We start from the raw sequence: 23865 nt of genomic DNA, 5'->3' as shown, positions 1-23865 counted from the left end.
TGGTGGTAAATCCTGTTTCACCTTGGCACCTCAGCGTTGGAACAGCCTGCCATATGGGCCCAATCTATTTCTTCCCATCTTTCTTTTAGGAAAACAAATATTTTCTCTTCTCTAACTCCTATTTTCTCAACATCTATCAGATACAGCCTGAATATTTTTAGCATAAAGAAACCCTGTGGCGAATGCCTGAACTTTTTATATACTTTCCTGCATATAAGATAAAAAGGGAGTTTGCTACTACCCGGGAACACACAATGTGCTCAAGTGAGGAAGCTAGAATTGAAGATAAAATCTCCTGGATGCGATCAATAGATAACGATTAAAGACAAAAAGACATTGGTCCCCAGCTGGTGGAGTCAAATCGAACAGAAGCTGGAGAATTTAAGGCAATTCCATGTCAATTTGCTCACAAACTGTTAGAACAATTGATCGCAGAAGTGGCCGAAGGGAAGAGGCTTGCTGTGCCTGTGATTAAATTCCACCAAGGAGGTTTTCACTATGAATTAGGCTGGCAGTGGGGTTGAAATTCCCCTAGGTAGCAGGTTTTTCTGCCTGTGATATGTCCTCAACTGACCCGCCTGTAACTTTGTTTGAATGTACTGGGTTTATGTGATAGATCCAGCTTATGTTTCATATTTTAATTTATAACATTTTCTTGTAATGTGCAAAATTAGCCCCAAGTCAACAGAGCAAAGCATTAAAAATAACACAAAAACACACAGATGGTATACAATATATTGCAAAGGTAACCACAGAAAAGCCACCTCCAAAGCCCTTCAAAATTGAGTAAGATGAAGACTTCCCATGCAATAATGAAAAGGTTTGTTGCGGACAGAAAGTAAAGGGCTAGGGGACTTTTAATTCAGTGCGAAATTTAAAGAGCAATGAAGTGAAATGAAAAGCCATTGCAAAAGAGAGGTATGCCGCAGAAGAAGTTAGTTTCCATCCGTGTCGTGCAAGTGATTCCCAGCTGTACCTCTCAATGGATTCTAGGAATCTATTATTTCTTGCAAGCTCTCACCCCCGCATGATACTTAACTCTACCTCTGCCTTGTCCCAGTAACTCGATTAATCCTTGTAAGCTCTCACTTCCACATGATTTCCAGGTGTGCCCCTGCTTTGATCCTGGTAACTCTACTCATCTTTGCAAGCTCTCGCCTCCATGTGAATTTCAGCTGTTCCGCAGTTTAGATTCTAGTAACTCAAGTAACATCTGCAAACGCTCACCTCCACATCAGAACTATGCTTCTACTGTGCTTTAATTCAGTTCTAGTGTTAGTGACAAGTTTTTTTCCAGAGTGATGCCCAAGGACTTTACAGAGTTGGACAGTGTAAGAGAACAGTTTGGGGCATCTAGGTTTGTAATCCAATCTTGGATTGGTAGAAGGTTATTTTTTGGGGGAGAAAAGTAGTAGTTCTGTTTTGTTGCGGTTCAACTTTAAGTGGTTGGTGTTAGGCCAAGTTTGTATCTTGATTAGTGTTTCGTTCAGATGTATGGTGTCACTCGGAGATTTAATATTGTAGTAAAGTTGAGAGTCATCAGCACATATGTGATAATTAACCCCTGCTTGATTCAGGAGAACAGTAAGGGGCTCAATGAAGAAGAGATTGAAAAGAGATGGGGAGAAAATTGAGCCTTGGGGTACACAAAGAGGAACTAGTGATGGTTTTGAGAAACAGTTATTGATTTTGGTTTCTTGTGAGCGATATTGCAGGTACAATGTGAACCAACTAAGTACTGTGCCAGTGATACCACTGCGGTTCTCGAGTGTCTAGATTGATGCTGGGTGATTTACAGTATCAAAAGCTGTCGATAAGTCAAGTAGGATTAAGAGGCATACATCATCTTCATCTAGTGACCCACGAATGTCATCCGAGATATTGAGCAAAGCAGTTTCTGTGCTACAGCCTTTCCTGAATCCTGACTGGAAGGTGTCCTCGAGGTGCAATTCCTCTATATGTAGGTTGAGTTGTAGAAGGACGCATTTCTCCATTGTTTTGGCTAGGAATGGGAGGTTGGTGATAGACCTGAGGTTATTGATGTAATTAAGAGTCAGACCCTGGTTTTTTGAGTAGGAGTGTGATAAGGCTAGTTGGAGGGAGTCAGGTACATGTCCTGAGGAGAAAGATGTGTTGATGATTTTTGACCAAAATGGAGCGATGATATGGTTGAGGTTTTGTACTAATGTGGATAAGATCGGATCAGTGGTGTGGGATTTGGGCTTCAAGTTTGCAATTATATTGAAGACTTCACTTTCTGTCATGGGTTTGAAGTCAGACCAATTGGCATAATTTTTCAATTGACAAAGTTCATAGTCGACATTAGTTTTTCTTGGGATCATTCAGTCATTAGTTAAATCTGGAGTGGGAGCAAGCATGGAGGGAAGTGGAGGAGCGACCGCTGAGCCTGTAACCAGGCGAGGTCGCCCCCACACACCCCTGCTACTGCCTCCCATCAGCTGTGCCCTTGGTGCCCTTTGCTGCCTTCGTTTTTAGCTCGCTCGTTTTTTGCTCTCTCTGCCCTTTGCTGCCTTCGTTTTTAGCTCGCTCGTTTTTTGTCCTCACCGCCCTCTGCTGCCTTAATTTTTGTTTACTCGTTTTTTTTCATTCTATTGCCTCTGCTGTCTTCGTCTTATTTCACTCGTTTTTCTTACTCTCTTAGCGTTTTGTCCCACGGGGCGACCGAGCCGCCGCTGAGTCGCCCTCTGCCCTCCTTTCCTGCCACTGCCTCCCTGCGGCCCCGCCCCCCCCTGCCCATTCGCCGCCCCACCCCCGCCACCCAGCTGCTCCTCCCTCCCGGCTCCTTCTTAAGGAGACAGCACAGAGGCGCAGGGAGCGACCGCTGAGCCTGTAACCAGGCGAGGTCGCCCCCACACACCCCTGCTACTGCCTCCCATCAGCTGTGCCCTTGGTGCCCTTTGCTGCCTTCGTTTTTAGCTCGCTCGTTTTTTGCTCTCTCTGCCCTTTGCTGCCTTCGTTTTTAGCTCGCTCGTTTTTTGTCCTCTCCGCCCTCTGCTGCCTTCATTTTTGTTCACTCGTTTTTTTTCATTCTATTGCCTCTGCTGCCTTCGTCTTATTTCACTCGTTTTTCTTACTCTCTTAGCGTCTTGTCCCACGGGGCGACCCAGCCGCCGCTGAGCCGCCCTCTGCCCTCCTTTCCCGCCGCTGCCTCCCTGCGGCCACCCCCCCCCCCTGCCCATTCGCCGCCCCGCTCCCGCCACCCAGCTGCTCCTCCCTCCCGGCTCCTTCTTATGTCGCCCAATTGTGCGCCAAAGGCAAGCCCGTCTGCGCCCGTCCGCGCCCAGCGCCAGGACCCCTGGCCCTCGCCGATGCAAGACGACCCGACAGACCTACGACGCCGCCGCCCTCCACGCACTCAATGCCGGCCGGAACCCCGCTTGCTGCCGAGCGACCCCGAAACGCACCCACGGACCCTTCACCTGCAAAAGCTGCAAGTTCACCTGTCTCCGACCCGGCGCCGCTCCCGGCAAGCCAAACACCAGCAGCAACCACCTGAAGTGCATCCTGCTCAACACCCGCTCCGTCCACAGACACGCTGTGGAGCTCTGGAACCTCCTCGACGCAACATCACCAGACATCGCCTTCCTCACGGAAACATGGACGAACGTCTCCTCAGCCCCCGACATCGCCATCGCCATCCCGGACGGGTAAAAGATCATCAGGAGGGACCGCATCAACCAGACCGGAGGAGGCATCGCCATAATCCACAAGAACACCATCCGCATCATGACCAACGCCAACGCCACCCTCGCCACCGCAGAACAGCTCCACTTCAAGATACACACCGACCCTAAGACGACCCTCAGAGGCACCCTCGTCTACAGACCCCCGGGACCATGCACACAATTCAGCGAAGACATCGCCGACTTCATCAGCCCACACGCCCTCCCCTCCGCTGACTACATCCTCCTAGGGGACCTCAACTTCCACCTGAAGAACAGCAAGGACCGCAACACCGCCGCTCTGCTGGAAAACCTCGCCAACCTCGGACTCAAGCAACTGGTCAACACCCCCACCCACTACGCCGGCCACACGCTTGATCCAGTCTTCTCTTCCAGCAAGTACATCACCTTCAGCCACACCACCGGACTCCACTGGACCGACCACAGCTGCGTCCACTTCAGCTTCAAAAGAACCACGACCCACCACCACCCGCAACAGGTATCTCACGGGAACTGGAGCAAGATCACCACCAACCAGCTCACCACCTCCCTCAGCCAGAGCCCACCCGCCAACACAACGGACCCCAACGAAGCAGCCCGCAACTTCACACAGTGGCTGACCGCCTGCGCCGACGACCTCGCTCCACTGAAGAACCCTCCCAGCAGGCCCAGAAGCAAGAAGGCCTCCTGGTTTACCGACGAACTCAAGGACTCCAAGAAGAACTGCCGCACCCTCGAGAAAGCCTGGCTCCTCGACAAGACCACTGACAACATGACCGCCCTCAAACAAGCCACCCGAAAGCACCACCAGCTTATCCGCACCACCAAGAAGAAATCACTAAAGGACCGACTGGACAGCAACGCCCACGACAGCAAGGAACTCTTCAGCATCGTCAAGGAGTTCTCCAACCCCAGCACCGGCAACAACGACATCACTCCTTCACAAGATCTCTGCGATTCTCTCGCCTCGTTCTTCCACCGCAAGATCGCCGACATCCACAACAGCTTCGGCGCACCACCCACGCACCCAACCGTCGAACCAATGCCCCCCACCACCGCCCTCCGCACCTGGACCACAGTGACCACCGAAGACACCGCCCGCACGATGAACACCATCACCTCCGGATCTCCGACCGACCCGTGCCCCCACCACGTCTTCAACAAGGCTGACTCCACCATCGCACCCCAACTCCGGAACATCATCAACTCCTCCTTCAACACCGCCACCTTCCCGGAGAGCTGGAAGCATGCCGAGCTCAGCGCCTTACTGAAGAAACCAACAGCAGACCCCACCGACCTCAAGAACTTCCGCCCCATCTCGCTCCTCCCTTTTCCTGCTAAAGTCATCGAGAAGATAGTCAACAGACAGCTGGCCGCCTTCCTCGAGACGAACGGATCCCTCGACCCCTCGCAGTCCGGTTTCAGAGCCAACCACAGCACCGAGACCGCCCTCATCGCAGCCACCGACGACATCCGAGCCCTGCTCGACAACGGGGAAACAGCGGCACTCATCCTCCTGGACCTCTCTGCAGCGTTCGACACTGTCTGCCACCACACCCTAGTTCAACGCCTCAGCAACATCGGCATCCAAGAGAAGGCACTGGAGTGGATCATCTCGTTCCTCGCCGGAAGAACACAGAGAGTTCGCCTCCCCCCGTTTCGATCCGAGGCCACCGAAGTCATCTGCGACATACCACAAGGATCATCACTCAGCCCCACCCTCTTCAACGTCTACATGAGACCTCTTGCAGCCATCGCACGCCAACACAACCTCAACATCATCTCCTACGCCAACGACACCCAGCTGATCCTCTCCCTCACCAGGGACCCCGACACCGCCAGAACCAGCCTACACGAAGGGATGAAAGACGTCGCCGAGTGGATGAAGACCAGCTGCCTGAAACTGAACTCAGACAAGACGGAAGTCCTCATCCTAGGACCATCGCCCTCCGCCTGGGACGACTACTGGTGGCCCCCCGCCCTGGGCACCGCTCCCAAGCCAACAGACCACGCACGCAACCTGGGCTACAATCTGGACTCCTCCCTTTCGATGACCAGACAAGTCAACGCTGTCTCCTCATCCTGCTTTCACACCCTACGCATGCTCCGCAAGACCTTCCGATGGATCCCGACCGAAACCAGGAAGACGGTCACCCAGGCACTCGTCACCAGCTGACTGGACTACGGAAACACCCTCTACGCCGGAACCACAGCCAAGCTACAGAGAAGACTCCAACGCATCCAGAACGCCGCCGCCCGACTCATCCTGGACATCCCCCGTCGCTGCCACATCTCCAGCCACCTGAGGGACCTGCACTGGCTCCCCGTCAACAAGAGGATCACGTTCAGGCTCCTCACCCACGCACACAAATCTCTCCACGACCTGGGCCCCAAGTACCTTAACGACCGCCTGACCTTCTACACTCCCACCTGCCAGCTACGATCGACCAACCACGCCCTCGCAGCCGTCCCACGCATCCGAAGAGCCACCGCCGGAGGCAGATCCTTCTCCTACCTGGCGGCCAAAACTTGGAACTCCCTCCCCATCCACCTTCGACTGACCCAGGACCATCTTGCCTTCAGGAGACAACTCAAGACCTGGCTGTTCGAGCAGTAGCGGACCCTTTCCCCCAAGCGCCTTGAGACCCTTCCGGGTGAGTAGCGCGCTGTACAAATGTCATGATTGATTGATTGATTGAAGTGAGTCAGTGGGGAGGGTTGGAATGGAAGATGGATTTTCGACTAGGATGATTGATTGCTCAATTTCTGAAACATTATCAGTGAAGAAGTTGGCAATTTCTTCATAGCGTTCGTTGGAAGCTGTTACGTGAGGGGAGGTAAGGGTAGCTTCTCATTTGATGATGTTGAAGAGCTCCCTAGGTCTGTCCTTAGCGTGGTCAAGTTGGCTGTAAAACAAACTGGCTTTCTCTCTAAAGATGTGTTTCGTATACGAAAGCCCTGCAGATCTCAGGAGTAAGAGGTGCACTGTAGAGGGGTACTGACTGCATATCCTTTCTGGCTGTCTTAGTTGTGTCCTCACATTGTTCAGCTCGGAGTTGAACCAGGATTTCGATGGTATTTTTCTAGACTGTTTTTGTTCGAGTGGTGCTACTTGGTCAAGGACATCAATCATTGTTGTATTGTAGTGTGCGGGGAGGTCCTCAGCAGCGAGAGGTTGATACTGTAGTTGGGCCCAGTGCCGGGATTCCAATTCCGTTAATGGTATTTGTTTAATATTCCTAGCCCATTACATAGGTTTTTTGGATCGGGCTGTGTGAGATCTGCGGTGGGTCTTGATATTAAATAGTATGAGATGGTGGTCAGACCAGTCGATAGGTTTGATAGATTGAAGTGAGATCAGATAATTTTTGCTGATTATAGCATCTAGAGTGGAGCCTTTACAATGGGTTAGTTCATTTTAGAGTTGGTTGAGGTCATTCATTTCAAGAAGGTTAGTAAAGAGGCAGACAGTGGCGTCTTCTGAGTAATTCCATTGAGTATTAAAATTGCCCAAGAAAACTTCATTCAAGTCAGTTAGGGAGAGCGTTACTAAGTCAGTTAGCACCTCTGAGAAGAGGGTGCGGTCACCAGGTAGGTGGTGGATGTTGTGAAGTTGGATAGGAAAGGTGCCTTTGCTTGCAAGTTCAACTCCGAGGTATTCCAAAGTTGAGTACTTTGTGGTCGTTAAGTTAGAAAAATGGATTCCTTCTTTGTGTATGATTGCCAGACTGCCACCTAATCTCTATGGTCTGTCCTGTTGAATGATGCTACATCCGGGAGGAATGAGCAGGTCTAGAATGGGTGTGGAGTGTTCATTAAGCCATGTTTCAGTGAGGAATGCAATATCTAGTTCATTATCCAGTATAGCTTATGTGCTATCTGTGGCGTGTTTAACTGCTGATCTGCAGTTTAGGAGCATGCATGTTCGCAGGCTAGAACTATTGTTTGTGGTATGTAGTGTCTGAATAGTGATGTATTGAGCAGGCGATCTAGGTGAGGTGAATGTTCAAGGGATTCTATGTGTACCCATGATTACTGAGATAGTGGACAAAGGTGTGGGGACCGTATTCTGGGTCATAATGATGCAAGATTCTGGGGAAGCTTCAGCTTCCAAATCAGATACAAGGCTGAGAGCTTGTTGGGTCAGTGGGCCAATAGGGATGTTGGCTGTTAGTACGAGAACCTATAAGTGGAGACAACTTCTCCCTACCAGGATTAGGGAGTAGGTTAATTTGGCCTGATCACAAGGTCCTTTTTTACATGTGAGGTGTCTATAGCTAGTTAATCAACTTTTTGTTCTATTCTATTAAGGAGCTGGCAAAGTAGGTCAGTGAAGTTTCCAACTCTAAAAGAGGCTGTATATGCATCAGGTCTTGTCGTTAAGGAGGGTGAGTGAGCTTCAATATAGGGAGGGCCTGTGTCATTGAGGTTGGAGAGGCAGACATTTTGTGTGAGCTGAGAAGGGTCAACATTAGTAGAGAGGGGTGAGTCCAAGGCGAGTGGACTGGAGTAAGGGCTGGCGTCATCGGGTTCTAGGTGTAGGTCTGTGTGTTTTGTTACAGTTTGTTCGTTGGTCAGGGTGAGTGCAATTGAAGTCATTCTAGTGAATACTTGGCGAAAGCGTGTGTCAAGGGGGGCAGCACGGTTGTTTAGTGTGTCAAGGGTTTAACAAAGGTGCATAACGAGTCAGTGGAGTCAACAGTGTGCGAAAGTTCAGGTTTGGCGGTAGGAAGAAGAAAGGGAGAGGGGAGATTGGGGCACAAGGCCATGTGATAATGTAGCGAGAAGGGACGGAAAGTGTTGGTCAAAGATGGTGAGGTTATGGTCTGTTAAATTAAACTACCTTTATAACGTCAATCACAATTATTTCACTTATTCAACCACTTTGTTCAATTTGCAAATTCTTATTCTGTTAATATTCTTAATCTCCTACACAATGAATTATTAAATGTATTCATCTTTGTTTACAGAGCTATAACAAAGTGTACTTAATCTACATATAGTATTTAATTGATGTGGGCACAGTGACTTGCAAACAGGAATATCGAATTATCCGTCAGACTATGGATTGAAATATTCAAATCCTCTAAAACTGCTAAATACTCATTTATAATACACTACTGTTAGCACATGTCAAGTTAAGTAAGTTCTATGACCGCTGTAACACATTGTGTTCATATTGCAAATCAGGGGACTTATTACATATGTGGCTCAGTAGTGAAGGTGAAAAACACAAAAGGTGATGGGAGGAATGCCTGCAATTAAGTGTATCCGCAGGCATTCATTCAGTGCAGTATTCAAACCATTGTTCTTTTGCCAACCATGATGACTCAGTTTGGACCCAGCCATATGCAAATTTAGGTTCATCTTATCTTTCTATTCCCAATGTATTATGTCTTAATGACATCAAGATCATTAATTTCTTTATATTCTTTACTTTTCAATGTGTGCATGTATGTGGATTTTCTATGGCCCAAGCAGATGTGATCATGTTGGAAAGACTCCTCTAAATTGTTTTTTTTTTGTAGAATGGAATGTGTTAACCACAGAGTAGATGATTTTCATGCTTTTACTACAAATTCAAAATGAAAAGATTTTTTTGTTTGCCTTTAACCAATGTTGTTTTTCTAATACACGGTTAACAAACTTACAATGACCCAAAAGTAGGTCTTTAATCCAGCTTGAATATTATGCTTTACATGGTTTTCTTATACATGTTTTTAGTCACACTATTTTCTTGCTCTTTCCTTCTTTTCTGTCCAATTGTTTCTTCACTTGCTCTTAGTCTTCAATGTTTTTTTGTACATTGATATATCTTCCTCACATCTGTTTCATGTGTTTGGTGATTTATACAAGTTCTGTTTCTACTAAAATGGTTATATACACACTCTATATTTTGGGTTTTAATTAACAGTGATAGTATACGTCTTTATCATTTTTAAACACTAAAATTGTGTTTTAGTCACAGTTTTATTTATTACTCTTTTTAACATGCCTACATTCTTTAAGAATGTAATTAGATCTACATTTGGCTTACAGGGGATTTGGCTGTCAGAGAGCTCTTCTACTGACTGTTTCTGATTCCAAAGATTATGTTTAGTCATTTGTAAAAAATTATGCACCAGGTACATGATCTGTTTAGACTGAGCAAACTTCTGAAGCACTTCTACTCTTTTGAGTCCATGCCCTTATGCACCTTACATGTCTGCTGAGGTCATGCACCAAGGCCCAGATTCACAAACTATTTTGTGTACCTAAGTGGAAGATCTTTGTGTTAAAATCAATTGTGATAAATTCCACATCCTGATTGATAGGATCAGGGTAAGTCAAAATTGGGTATGATGCGCTTTCCACGAACATAAATTCACACTATTGGACAGAACATGGGCCATTTCAAGTTGGGATACCCTGTAGAATTAGGTCAACAACTATACACTCGTAGGCTGCAGAGATTCAGATATCTCTTGCAGGCAGCTTTCCACCCTGCCAGCCACAGAGCAGTCACAAAGAAATAGGAAGCAATACAATTTCAGTACCTCTACAAGGATAACCAATCTTATGATAATGATGCTTACATTCTTTCTCATCCTTAAAGAACCTCCAGCCACAAAATTAAATAAATAAATCGATGTCACTAAAATGTACGTACGCAATACCAGTGTTATCAATATAAAGAGTGGGGTAGATTTACACACATGGGGAAAGGAAGTACACTTGCTAAGTGATCTGCGAAACAAAATGGCGACAGTACATTACCTCCTTTTCGAAGTAAGTAGATTGGGATGACGTAGAGCATCACATGCTGGATATAATAGACTTCCATCTCAAAGGGAAGCTAGGCAAATAGAATAAAAGGAAGACATTAATAAAGATGATGAGAGCAGTTAAAAGCAATTCATAAACCTACACAAAATACTTATTACGGGCAATCACGACCCACAGCGAGTTTTTTTCTGGATGCACACCTCTTCCGGGGTCATTGGTGTACAAGTCGCTGTGACAAACCTTGCTCCACTGTTCTGACACTACACAGTTGGGAACCACTAGAGTGCATATCAATGTTCACCACAGTGCTAGACCATACGGGTGACACATGGCTGCAGACCAAAAGAGAAACAAGTCTGTGCACACCGACTGAATGCCAAATCAATCCATACCAGTTAGGCACCACATTAAAGCACACAAATGTAATGCCAAGTGAGTACACAGGAATCGGATTTCACATTAATGCAATGCATCATGAGCAGTGCACACCAATCAGAAATCCTATTAGTACATAATGAGTACTTGTAGTGCAGTTTACTATCAAATGGTCACTTTTTGTCGTTAAATGGTCATAGGTGCCACATCAGTACATAAGTAGATGTCACACAAGTGCAAACCAACCATCATCACGTAAACCCAAACCAATCAGGCATCACATTGAGGCACAGCAAACAGATACAGAGTAGAGGTGTTACACTCAGTCATGAAATAGTCAAATGACGAGATCTACCGTACTTCACCAGCCAACAGCTTTTGGATGATGAATAAAGAGATTTACTCCACCCACCAGCATCACACTGGCAAATGAATGGACAACCACCTTTCTGTTGTGAATTTCAGTATTATTGCAATCAGTCATGGTTCATATTTCTCAGCTACACCAACAATGATGCATTAAGAGGTTTCTCCCAAGGAGGCGGAGTTGGCCAGCCAGGCTCCCGGACAGAGGTCTTTCTGTGAAGCTCCAATGCTTCTCCTGCAGAAGACCTGGAACAGTGGCATCTGATGGGAGAGAGGCAGGGCAAGATCCTTGGAGCGGGCGTAGGGGCCACAGCATGGAGTGATCCGATTCCAGGGCCCTATCTGCAATTTCCACCCTCTGACTCTCTTCCCCCTCCACCACCAAGGTTCGTACCATGATAGCACTGTGGCCTCACCTGCCCATTTTCTAGCACAACGATACAAAGCAGAATAGCAAATGTCTTTGGACAATGGCTTAATCGAAAAGAGGTATATATACGAAAGATCTCTCTTGTAGCTTATGCATCGGGCTTCGAACTTGACACCATTGCAACTGGAGGTTGGCCCTAGGGTAACAATTAAATAAAGGTGATCCCAGCGGCGACTCCTCAGTTTTGGTGGAGCAGCGTTGCACCCGCTTCTGGCCAGCTTAGGTAAAGGAAAAAATTAAATGATAATAAAACAGTATTATCATCATTTTTTTTTCCTCTGGACGAAGCGGAGTATTTGGGGGCGGGTCCATGCATTGACAGGCAAGGAAGGGGAGTGGTGGGCAGCATTGTTGTAAGTGTGCATTACGGTTTGGCCGACCATCTTAGGACGGCCAAAGCGTCATGTGCTTTGACATTTCCCTAACCCGAGCTGCATTGTGGGTGGAGAGAACAGCAGGCGCAGGCTTCCAGTCACCTTAAGAGTGGAAAACAAGCCCACTCTGGCCAATCCCAGTGGTCGTCTTATGCTGGCCAACATGAGGGAAGCACTGGGATGGGCCGTGGGGAGTATGTGAGCCTCAGCATGTACACAGCAGGAACAAGAAGAGAGACAGAGCGGTGATAGTCTAGGAGCAGGTATGTTTTTCTTTTGTCGACCCCCACCACCGCATACCACTCTCCCGCCCCATACCCCACCCACCACTCTGCCGCAAGGCCAACCGCTACTGGATGCCCCCCTCCAGCCACCGGTCCTAGGAAATATTTTCTTAGGCAACAGCTGTCACTGGGGACTGCAGTGAGGGGGAGATGGCATTGTATTCCTAGAAATAGTATTAATGGTTGTCAATCAGATTATAAATAGTACACCAGAAAAAACTGCTAACGTTTTTTATTTAGATACACGAGGGACTGAACAATATTGTAGTTAGTCCTAAAAATACTAAAAATAAAAATATGAACCAACTGAATAAAGATCTCTGCAAACTCGCACTGATTTTGCCTTTAGAAAATGGATATTTGAGGAAAACTTATTAATAAGGGTTTTTATTCTTGCTTCTTTCAAAAAGAAAGACTTCAGCGGGGTTTTAACTTTCTTTGAACCAGCACAAAAAACGGCACCTATTTCGGCAACACGAAAGAAGGCCATGATCTCTTGTTTCAACTTAAAAAGTAGTGGAACAACATTCCCTGAAGCTCATCTCTGCAACAAGGTTGTGGTGAAACGCTTAGTTTCCTCAGGGGTTAAAAACAGGTTTCAAAGCACCTCATGTATTTAGAAACTGCAGCTAAGATGAGCTCTCAGACCCAGAGGAACCACGAGGGAAATCTTTCAAGGGCTGCACTATAAGCAGCAGGAAAAGACAGCAGCCACCTGGGCTTGTACTGCATCTCCTAGGAGGAATCAAGCCCTGATCCCAATTTGGAACGCTGCCCAAGCAGCTGGGACTAATTGATACACGCCCATAGGAAATGATGTCAGACGTACAGAGCGCAGCAGTGCACAGAGCATGTCCACATGAAATGTGTAGTAAACACTATCTTCACTGTTCCTCTCTGGCTAGACAATACTACAATACTTATGACATCATAGAATGCCAGAGTATCTCTCTAGCTGGTTGTACCTCTCTATTCCCTGTTGTGGCAGTTGATCACCTGAGGCTGAGCTAACGACAGCGAGCTCCTGGTGGGGTTTCCTATCTATTTACTTACAACCTTAACTTGTCTGTCTAACCTAGAAGGAACCTGAATAAAGGATCTTACTATCAAGTGGACTCAGCATCCTTCATTTATTACAAAATGCAGCCTCAATTTGCTAAATAAGAAACTTTTTGTTTCCTGTGATTTATGGGGTTTTAAATGGTACGGGAAGAAAATTGTTCAGTAAAGAATACATTATTTTCATTGAGCACACGCCTAATCCAATTATCATTTCTGAGCTGGCACGATGGTGAAATAATTAATTTCATAATACCTGTAAAGCCATTAATGTCAAAGCAAGGCAAGAGCCACTTGATAGGCCAAAGCTTTGAAAGGGCATCACGTGATACAGTAAATCTAGAACTAATAATCAGAAACAGGTACCTACAACTCTAAATAACTGATTTAGGTCCTGTGGTTTTTCCTGTTTCCGTCGTTTCCTGCATCCTTGACAGCCCCTCACCCCTCCCAGGACTACTCATGGAGGCCGCTGTGTGGCCGTGTCGAAGGAAGGCCGTCTGCGCCTCGACTGCACCCAGCGCCAGAAACCTGGGCCCTCTGCAACCCCACAGATACTTTGTAGCAGATCTCCATGCCCTGCACCCAGGACGCAACTACAACTGCTGTCTCACATTGACTCACTCCAAAACTGGACCTTTCTCGTGCATCCACTGCTGGTTCATCGCCAACCTACGACCGACTGTCATCGCAGCAACCAGTGTCACGCCATCCCGATCGGCCGAGACTTCCCGGGAACAACTCAGCTGGTTTCTGATCAACGCAAGACTGCTCTGTAAACACCCCTGCATCCACCCCGGACATTGCCATCACAACACCCATTAGCTTCAAGATGAAACACTGTCGTAAACAAAGAATCAATCGTCTGCACCACCTCCGATGATGAGACCATACCGCCCATCATGGAACAAATGAAATTCCATCCACACACAGATGACATAACCACTATCAAAGGTACCCTTGGCTATAGTTCCCCAGGACGACGCTCCGGCCTCAGTGATGCCATAGTGGAATTCATCACCCAGCTCGCTATTGAATCCGAACACTTCGTATTCCTGAGAGACCTTAACTTCCATCTGGACGACCCTACTGACAACTCCACTGACCTCCTGAAACGATTGGGCAACATCAGCCTTAAGCAGCTGGTCACAGACCCCACACACACTGGACCCATCTTCACGTCCAGTCACAAAATGGAGTACAGCCACACCACGTAACTCATCTGAGCGGACCACTCCATCGTATGCTTCACCATTGCCGGACATTCCCGCACCACCCCCAACCACCACGGTGCCCCCTCCCGCAGCTGGACCAAGGTCACTCAGCACCAATGGACCGACGCCCTCCGCATCACCCAGCCCAATGTCACCTCATAACTGAACCATGCAGTAGAGAACTTCAACGCCTGGATCAATAGCACCTCCGACTGAGTTGCTCGCACCAAACCGGCCAGAATACACAGATCTCCCAAACTAGCCAGTTGGTACACCCCAGAACTTAGCACGTCAAAACGCAGATGCAAACAACTGGAAACAAAGTGGCAAACCAGCAGGAACAATGTGGACCGAGCCACCCTTCAGTTTGGCCCTCAACAACTACCACTGCCAGCCAAAGCCACAAAAAAGGGAGGCCCTGACACACCAGATCAAGACCAGCACCAACCAAACCAAGAAACTCTTCACCATCATCCAAGAGCTCACCTGACCATTAGCCACCGAAAACTCGATCTCATCATAGGAACTCTGCGACACCCTCACCGACCACTTTCACAACAAGATAGCAACTACCTACAGAAACTTCGATTCCCAGCCCACCGACCTCCTCAGCATTCCATCGACCACGGCCACCAACCACCCGCTCACCACATGGGAACAACTCAGCACTCCAAACACATTACTCAAACGAACTCCATCCACTCGGAAGCACCCACCGACCCATGCCCCCACCAACTTTTCAACTTTGGAAGAGACTTAGCCACCAACATCCTCAACACCTCTATTGCCACAGCCACCTTGCCAGACACCTGGAAACACACAGAGGTCAGATTCCTCCTCAAGAATCCCTCTATAGACCCCCAGAGAACTCCAGGACTACCGTCCCATCTCACTGCTCCTGTTTCCCACCAAAGTCCTGGAGAAGGCTATCAACCTTCAACTCACTGAACACCTGGAGAAAAATAACCTGCTGGACCTTTCCCAAGCAGGATTCAGAGCCAATCCCAGCACTGAGACAACCCTGATCGCTGCAACAGACAATATCCGCACCCTACTCCACCGAGGAGAATCACCCGCCCTGATCAACCTCTCCGTAGCCTTCAACACTGTTTGCCTCAACACATTCATCAATCGACTGCACCAGATCGTAATCACAGATGGCGTGCTCAAATGGATGGCATCCTTTGTCATGAAAATCCATCTCTCTCCCTTCATCTCTCAAACAAGCGCACCATCTGCAGCGTCCCTCAAGGCTCATCCTCAGTCCAACCCTCTTCAACATCTACATGACACCACTTAAGAACATCGTCAGAACCCACATCAACATTGTCTCTCACCCAGATGGCACCCAGCTCATCATCTCACTCTCAGCGGACCCCACCACAATGGAGACCAACTTCCACAACTGTATGAAGAACATCTCAGCCTGGATGAACAACAACTGTTTGAAGCTCAACACTAACAAAATTTAAGTAGTCATCTTCAGCAAACACACCTCCCTCTATAACGACTCCTGGTTGCCATCGGAACTTGGATCCAGCTCACTCTGAAAGACTACGCCCACAACCTCTGCATCATCCTGGACAGTAAACTCTCCACGAAACGTCAGGTCAACTCTATCTCCTCAGCCTGCTTCAACACCCTCTGCATGCTCTGCAAAGTCTTCAAGTAGCCTCCCCATCATCACCAGGAAAACTGCGAGGCAGGCCCTGTCAACGGCAACACTCTATGCAGGCACCACCATTGAACTTATGAGAGGACTCCAGACAATTCAGAATGCAGCAGCCTGACTGATTCTCAACCTGCCAAAGAAAATCCACATCACCTAGCACCTGAAAGCATTCCACTGGCTATCCATCCGGAAAAAAATGGCAATTCAAGATCCTGACCCATGCCTACAAAGTCCTCCAGGACCAAGGACCCGCCTACATGAACCACCGCCTGAATTGCCACCTATCTCCCAGGAACCTCCAATCTGCTCACCTTGCCCTTGCACAGATACCATGTATCCGCCGCTGCCGCACCGCAGGACGCTCCTTCTCCTACCACTCTGCCAAGTCCTGGAAAACCCTTCCCCTCCACCTACGTACTTCACCCTCACTGATTCACTTCAGGAATGAACTCAAGTTCTGGCTCTTCGACTAGCAACGCAGAACAGTCCCTGGATACCCTCTCGGATGATAACCAGCACTATTGAAGTACTGACTGCCTGCTTGATTGATTTAAACTTCACATGATGGCACTTCTAAATCTGCCTGGACCTGAATAATGTCCAGAATGTAAACAATGATACCAGTCGTCACGCCACTCAATCTCCACGCAAGAGGGCGGGCATTGACAAGTTCGGATAGAGAAACCTCCCTTCTGCTGAGACAGAAGATCTCCCAAAGAAGCAGTATGATCGGAGGACCGATGGGTATGCCCAATAGCTCGGGATACCAAACCCTCTGATCCCAGTCTGGAACCACAAGTATGACTTTTGGTTCTAGACTTCTTGACAACTCTGGGCAGAAGTGTATGGGTGAAAAGGCGTGCAGGAGGCCTGAGCGCCACTTGAGATGAAAAGCATCTCTGAGCGAGAGTCGCTTGGGAAACTCCAGGGCGCAGAACTTCTGACATTGAGTGTCTTAGCAGTGGCGAACAGATCTAACCCAGGCTCTCCCCACTGCGGAAAGAGACTTTGCACCACCTCCGGATGGAGACGCCATTCGTGATCCGCTAGGAATCTTTGGCTGAGTTTGCCGCCCGGGCATTCATAGAGCCCATCAGGTGTTGAACCACCAGGGCTATGCCCTTATGCTTCAGCCATGTCCCGAGACTAAAGGCGTCATGAAAAAGGCCTCACAACCCCACCCTGCTCTGTTTGCTGCAGTTCCACACGGTAGTGGTGTTCTCCAAGTACACCTGCACTAGCTTTTTATTGATGGATGGTAGATAGACTTTCAATGTCAGCCCGATCGCTGGGAGCGACAGAAGGTTGTAAGAGTGTGAGGTCCGAGCGCACTGCCATTTAATTTGAAGTTCATATATTCAAAATGCCACTTTCGTCAATTTTAGAGCGTGCTGAACAGAGCGACAGAAGGTTGACATGGATTCCAGGTTCTGCCTGAGACCAGAGGCCTCTGATCTGCACCTCTCCCAGATGGCCGACCCATCCCAGGAGTGACATCTGTCACCACTGTCAGATCTGGGTGGCGAAGGGAGTGGGGTGTGCCGCTCACCTTATCACAGTTCGTTATCCACCACTGCAGATCGTTGGCAGTTCCCTTGAGATCTGGACCATGTCAGAGAGATTTACCTGATGCTGCGCCCAATGAAACTTCAAGTCCCATTGCAGAGCCTACATATGCCAGCGGGCATGTGTCACAAGCAGGATGCAGGAGGCCATGAGGCCCGTCAGCCTCAGAGTCAGTCTCACCGAAATCCAGGCTAGAGGCTGAAACATCTGTATCATAGGCAGAATTCCCTGGACTCGCCATTCACAGAGACATGCCCGAAACTGCACAGTGTCCAGAACAGCTCTGATGAAAAGAAGCATCTGAGTGGGAGGCTGGTATGTCTTCGGCACATTGATAGTGAGCCCCAGCTAATGCAGGAGGTCTGTGGTACTCTGGAGGTGTGGGACTACAGCCTGGGGCAACACGCCTTCCACGGGCAGTTGTTGAGATAGGGGAAGACTGCCACCCCTGATCTTCACAGATCAGCTGCAACCACGCCATCACCTTGGTGAACATCGAGCGGTGCTGGTAAGGCCAAAAGGCAGCACTGCAAACTGAAAGTGCTAGTGGCCTACCATGAACCGCAGGTAATGGCTGTGGGCAGGCAGGATGGGAAGGTGGACATATGCATTCTGCAAGTCAGACGCTACCATCCAGTTTCCTGGATGCAGGGCAGACAGGACTTGGGCGAACGAGTATTTTCAACTTCTCCCTTTTCAGCAATAGATTGAGAGGGCGAAGGCCTCCATCCTTCTTGCCCACCAGATGTAGTGGGCATAGCAACCACAATCTATTTCTAGTATCAGCACCTTCTCTATGGCTCCCTTGACCAAGAGAGCCGTCACTTCCTGGTAGAGTACGGAAAGATGGTCGTCCATCAGCCTGTTGCAAGCGGGGTGGTCATGAAGGGGAGGAAGTAACCCCTCTGGACAATCTGCAAAACCCATCAGATTGATGTGAAAGACCTCCAGTTGAGCAGGTGATGGTGTATCCTGCTTCACACTGGGAGCCTATGATGATAAAAGGGCAAACTATTAAGGCTTTGGATGCAGCTGTCGGAATGGTGGCGGACTGGACTGACCTCTGGCTGCCTGACCCATGAGGTCTGGGAGTACTGAGTCCTCAGCCACACAGAGGCTGGGTAGCTTGCATGCAGCGGTGCCTGGGAGGTTATAGATATGGCTGAAAGCCCCTTTTGTGGCCACGAAAGCAAAGAAAGGTTACTTGGGATTGGTGAGGGTCCATGGAAAGGTCCAAAGACCTGGACGTAGCTCTGCTGTCCTTAAAGCGCTCTAGCGCTCAATCCGCCTTTTCCCTGAAGAGACGTTAGTCATCAAGGGGCATGTCCATAAGCGACGCTTGGACAACCCCTGGAAAGCCAGCTGTTCTCAGCTAGGCGTGGTGCTGCAAGGCCAATGTCGAAGAAACCACTCTGCTCAGCGAGTCTGTGGTATCCAGTCGACATCTAATTGTGAACTTAGCTGCAACCCTCTTGTCAACAGTGGGCTGGGAAAGTATGGTCTGGGCCTCCTACGAAACCATTGGCAGCACCTGAGCAACCGAGTAACAGCCTTAGAGGCACATGGTGTTCACAAAACCACAGTGCCAGGCTGTTGGAAGAAAACATCTTCTTCTCTAAGGTGTTTAGCCTCTTGGATTTCCTATACGAAGGTGCAGTAGAGAATGTCCAGGATTTACCTTGGACGTGGCGGTTTAGACCATGAAGCTCTCCAGGGTAGGGTGTTGCTTGAATTTGGGGTCCCCTAGAACAGGGTAGTCGCAGTGGGCAATCGTCCTGTTCCCTGTGCTAGGCTTGGACCGGGTCCCAATCAGGACATCAATAGGGGCTTCATTGAAAGGGAGAAGCAGTGATAATGGGGTCACTCCTGGCAGTAGCACCTCCATCAAGATGTTCGCCTTGACCGTCACAAAAGGCACCATGACTTTGAACACCCTCCTCACCACCATTGCAAAGAATGCACCATCCTCCATAGGCATAGTAGAGGGAGAAAACATGCAGTATCTGCAGAGGTGTGCAATACACCAAATCCTCCCAGAGTCCTACCCCATGAGAATAGGGCTCAGGCTCCACCCTGGAAGTCACGTCTCCCGGCAACACCCTTCAGGCTCCGTGTCAGAGATCAGAATGGGACCAGCGATGCCAGGAGACTCGGCATCAGGACTGGTTTTGGAGACTGTCGAGGTGATAAGACGGGTGCCGGTCCGGATCCATCTGTGGATCCAAAAGGCCCCACTGGCGCCAGAGCCACGGCCGTGGAATAAGTAAATGTAAATGTAAATGTAGTATACTTGTAAAGCGCACAGCTGCCCCAGCAACGGGGCGTCCCGGCGCTGTATAACTCTGGGGAACCCGTCCTGGCTTTCCCTGTGGGATGGTCCCTTGCTGGGAGTCCCCAAGGTGGAGCCAGGCATCCCCGGAATTGGTGGGGCCGTTGTGGAGATTAGGCAAGCTAATGCCCAGAGTTGCCGAGTGGAACCCCTGATTAGAGTAAGCACCGAAGCGAGAATTATCGAGTCCGCTGACCAAGGTCCACGACCCTGCCGCGTCGGTAATTGAACCCTGGTCCCAGGCTGACTTCTGCTCTCAGGCCTGCCGCCTCTAACCAGTGAGCCACACTACTCCACTCCACTACTCAATAAGTAAGGGGCCCTCCCGAACCCGTGGGGCCCAAAGGCATGCTGGCAGAAACAGGCTACTCAAATATGAGGCGTATGGCCTCAAACTCCTAGAGTTGAGAGGGGGACACTCCAGCTCTGGGAAACTTGGGGAGCACGGAGCAGACACAGGTGCTGGCTCAACCGAAGAGCCAAGATGCAAATATCGCTGCTCCCTCATCTTATTGGCCGACTGACGAGGTGAAGTCCTCTTCGACTTTTTACTCCTTTTCTTCTTGTGAAACTTACCCTAGTGGCAGAACAACTTGGAGTGTGTCAAGGAATGTGGACTTTGCGACTGATCCCGGGACCTTCTTCTTGAACTGGATTGCTGAGTTGCTCGTTGGGCAGCAAGGATCTTGAGGGAATCGCTCCCTCAAGGCCTTTGGGTGCATGGCGCAGTAATCGGCGCAGGTCTTTGCTTCATGGTTGTGTTCCCAGCACCAGAGGCAAACATGGTGCAGATCCGTCACTACATCTGTCAATGACAGGCGCCGCAGGGCTACAAGCCGCCCTGCCTCACCAGGAGAACGACAACATTTAAAAAAAGCAACTGAAGGTATAGCTCTCTCTGGATCTGTGCTGACTGGTGTCAAAAGAAATGAACTGTTGTCAGCGTGCTGTTGTGGCGCCTATATAGGTACTGCGCACGTCACATCCTACCGGTACCCATGAAAAATTTACGAATCCAATTTGATGCCTGCGGCCAAATCTAAGGTATGGAATCTGCAGCGAAGAGACTATCAGATTATGCATTGCAGTGCATCTTTCACAGGAGAACAGGCACAAACAATGTTAAACGGGGGATAAAGGGACAAAAGCCCAGAAGAATAGTTTTTGAATTTTGCACAAGCACCACAATGTATTTTAAATTGCCATCTTGGTTTTTAAACCTTGGCCTTCTGAAATCCACAATAATGCAGAAATTGCTGCATGACATGGGGTGGCGTTTTACTCAACGGCTAATGATCTGTAAGCCACTTTTGCGTTTATTACTCTTTGAAACAAGCATTGGCAAAGCTGCAGGGCCCAACCGGGAACCAAAAGCAAACCTGTCAAAAATGTTCAAACCAAACTCCTCTCTCATTTCACCCTCTCCTTTTCACTGTCCTTTATTTTTCCTCTCCCACGTGTAACGCACTTGCTGTGCCTGCTGTAATTATCTGGGGAAGCTGGAGAAAGTAGCAGAGGCGCCAGTAGAACATCTCTGCCTCAAAAAGAAGATGCCTCAAGCGGTCTGGGTCTAGACTATATAGATGACATGTCTGGATTTAACTTGAATGAATGAATGAATGAATACAGTCTTGTATCGTGCAACTTAACCCGAAGGCATCAAGGCGCCTAAAAGATGGTACTGTTTGTAATATGAACCGATGCAAGATTACAGATAGGCCTCTGCAAAAAGCAATGTTTTTAATGCTTTGCGGAAAATCGTGACAGATGGTTGCCCTTTTAATTCAGGGGGAAGGGTGTTCCACAACTTTGGGGCAAGAGAGGCGAAAGCCCTCCCTCCCCACCTAGCTCTAAGAACCCGAGGGACAGACAGAAGATTTTTATTGGAAGAACGCAGGGCTCTGCTAGGAGAATAAGGGGATAGGAGAGATCTAATGCCCTCTGAACTTGCTCCGTACAAGGCCCCATGGATAAGGCAAAGGATCTTAAAAGAGATCCTGGCATGGATAGGTAGCCAGTGCAGATTCTTCCTGGCTAGAGTGGCAGAGGAGAGACTGGGGGCATCAAGAACAAGTCTGGCCGCCGCGTTTTGTACTATCTGCAAGCGATGGGTGAGTTTTTTGTTAATGCCTAGATAGAGCGCATTACAATAATCTAGTCTCGAGGAGACAAGGGCCACCACGATCTGCTTTCGGACGTCTGGAGAACCCAAACACCGTTAGCAAAGTAGATAAACACGGGAGGGAGCAAGCAGGAGAGCACAGAGAGGGCTATAGCTGGAAAGTAGTTGCTCATGCAGTTCCTTGCAAGCACTCAAGTGGAGGCGGAATAATATACCCAAACAGCCAATGGTATTAGGCGAGAGTTGAACCCTGGGTCAACCAAGGCATGATTGATAAACTTTCAAGTTAACGGCTGAAGGAGATTTGTCAAGGAAACCCAATGGTTGAAAAAGCGGGACCTATGTCCAAACTATGTATATTTTAATAAACAGTTTTTTTTTGCGCTGTCAATCTTCAGACCTAATAAAGCCGCCGCCTTTGGCAGCATCTATAAAATTGGCATAACAAAATGCAAAATCCACGTTTTTTACCACGACTGGCTATAGAACGAACCTGGGTTAAAATAATGTCTGAATAAGCTCTTTAGGCAAACTGGGGAAAAGGACAGATTTCCATTTTAGGCCTTCGCTCCTTTACAAAATTTGTTAAGCAGATTACACTAAAATCTGCACTACGTCGAACATAAACCTACTGTTTTGGTTTGCAGAGGGTGGGTTGAAGGACACCAAGTGCTCCATTCCTTTATCCAGTCGCAGGCGGTGGCTGTGATTAATATTTACTGGCACTGCAGGCGAGCTTTCTTCTCAGAAGAGCACCAGAGCATGGAAACCTTCATCAGCCATTAACTGTATGAAATGCACAAGCCGTCTGTAGAAATGTCAGGAGTGCTGAGGAAAGAGTCTTATAACAGGCACTGACAAATGAATAGGTCTCAACTATGCAAGAGCTATTGGCTTTGCCAATGTGTTTTAGCCATGCTGTACACCAGCGTGGGTGCTGTTAAGCACGGCTAAACATTAGTGGCACAGAAGAGAGTGGTGTGGAGTGGCAGAGAGTGGAGAGGGGTCAAGTGTCATGCAGTAGATGTGGTGTAGTGCTTCATGGACGGAGTAGAGTGGAAGGAGGTAGAGTGAAGGAATGCAGAGTGGAGTAGAGTGGGGGCAGAGTGGCGTGCAGTGGCAGAGTGGAGTAGTGTGTCCAAGAGTGGAGTAAAGTGGCACGGGGTGGCTTAAAGGGCGTTGCACAGATGGAGTAGAGTGTTGTGGCATAGACTGGAGTGGCATAGATTGTAGTAGAGTGTCACAGATTGAAGTGGCATAGCGTGGCGTAGAGTGAAGTAGAGTGGAGTCGAAAGGAGAGGAGAGTTACAGAGTGGCGTATTGTGGCGGGAGTAGAGAGAAAGGACGCAGAGTGGCGTAGAGAGTAGTGGCATAGTGTGTCAGAGCTGAGTGGCAGCAAGCGGAGAAGAGTGTCAGAGTTGACTGGGAAAGAGTGCTGTGGAGGGAGTAAAGTGCCATGGAAGGAGTAGAGTGTTGTACAGTAGAGGAGTGCAGAGTAGAGTAAAGTGTTGTGGAATGGCATAGCATGTCATAGAGGGGAGTGGCAGAGTGATGTAGAGTGTCGAAGAGAGGAGCAACTTAGAGGGAGTAGTGTATTGTAGAGTAGATTGTAGAGTGGAGTGGCAC

General features: G+C 48.5%; 1 protein-coding gene across 1 annotated transcript in view; it reads right to left on the bottom strand.

Annotated features, from left to right (window-relative positions):
• Positions 1-23865, bottom strand: part of TMEM164 (transmembrane protein 164) — a 338857-nt gene that overhangs the window by 41366 nt on the left and 273626 nt on the right. The window contains exon 4 of the mRNA XM_078688797.1: positions 10440-10518. Coding sequence (XP_078544923.1) covers positions 10440-10518 — 79 coding nt within the window. The remainder of the gene's footprint in view (positions 1-10439; positions 10519-23865) is intronic.

This window comes from Lissotriton helveticus, chromosome 4_1, assembly GCF_964261635.1.
Source record: "Lissotriton helveticus chromosome 4_1, aLisHel1.1, whole genome shotgun sequence".
Taxonomy (NCBI): Eukaryota; Metazoa; Chordata; class Amphibia; order Caudata; family Salamandridae; genus Lissotriton; species Lissotriton helveticus.
This window is presented reverse-complemented; position numbering and strand designations above follow the sequence as displayed.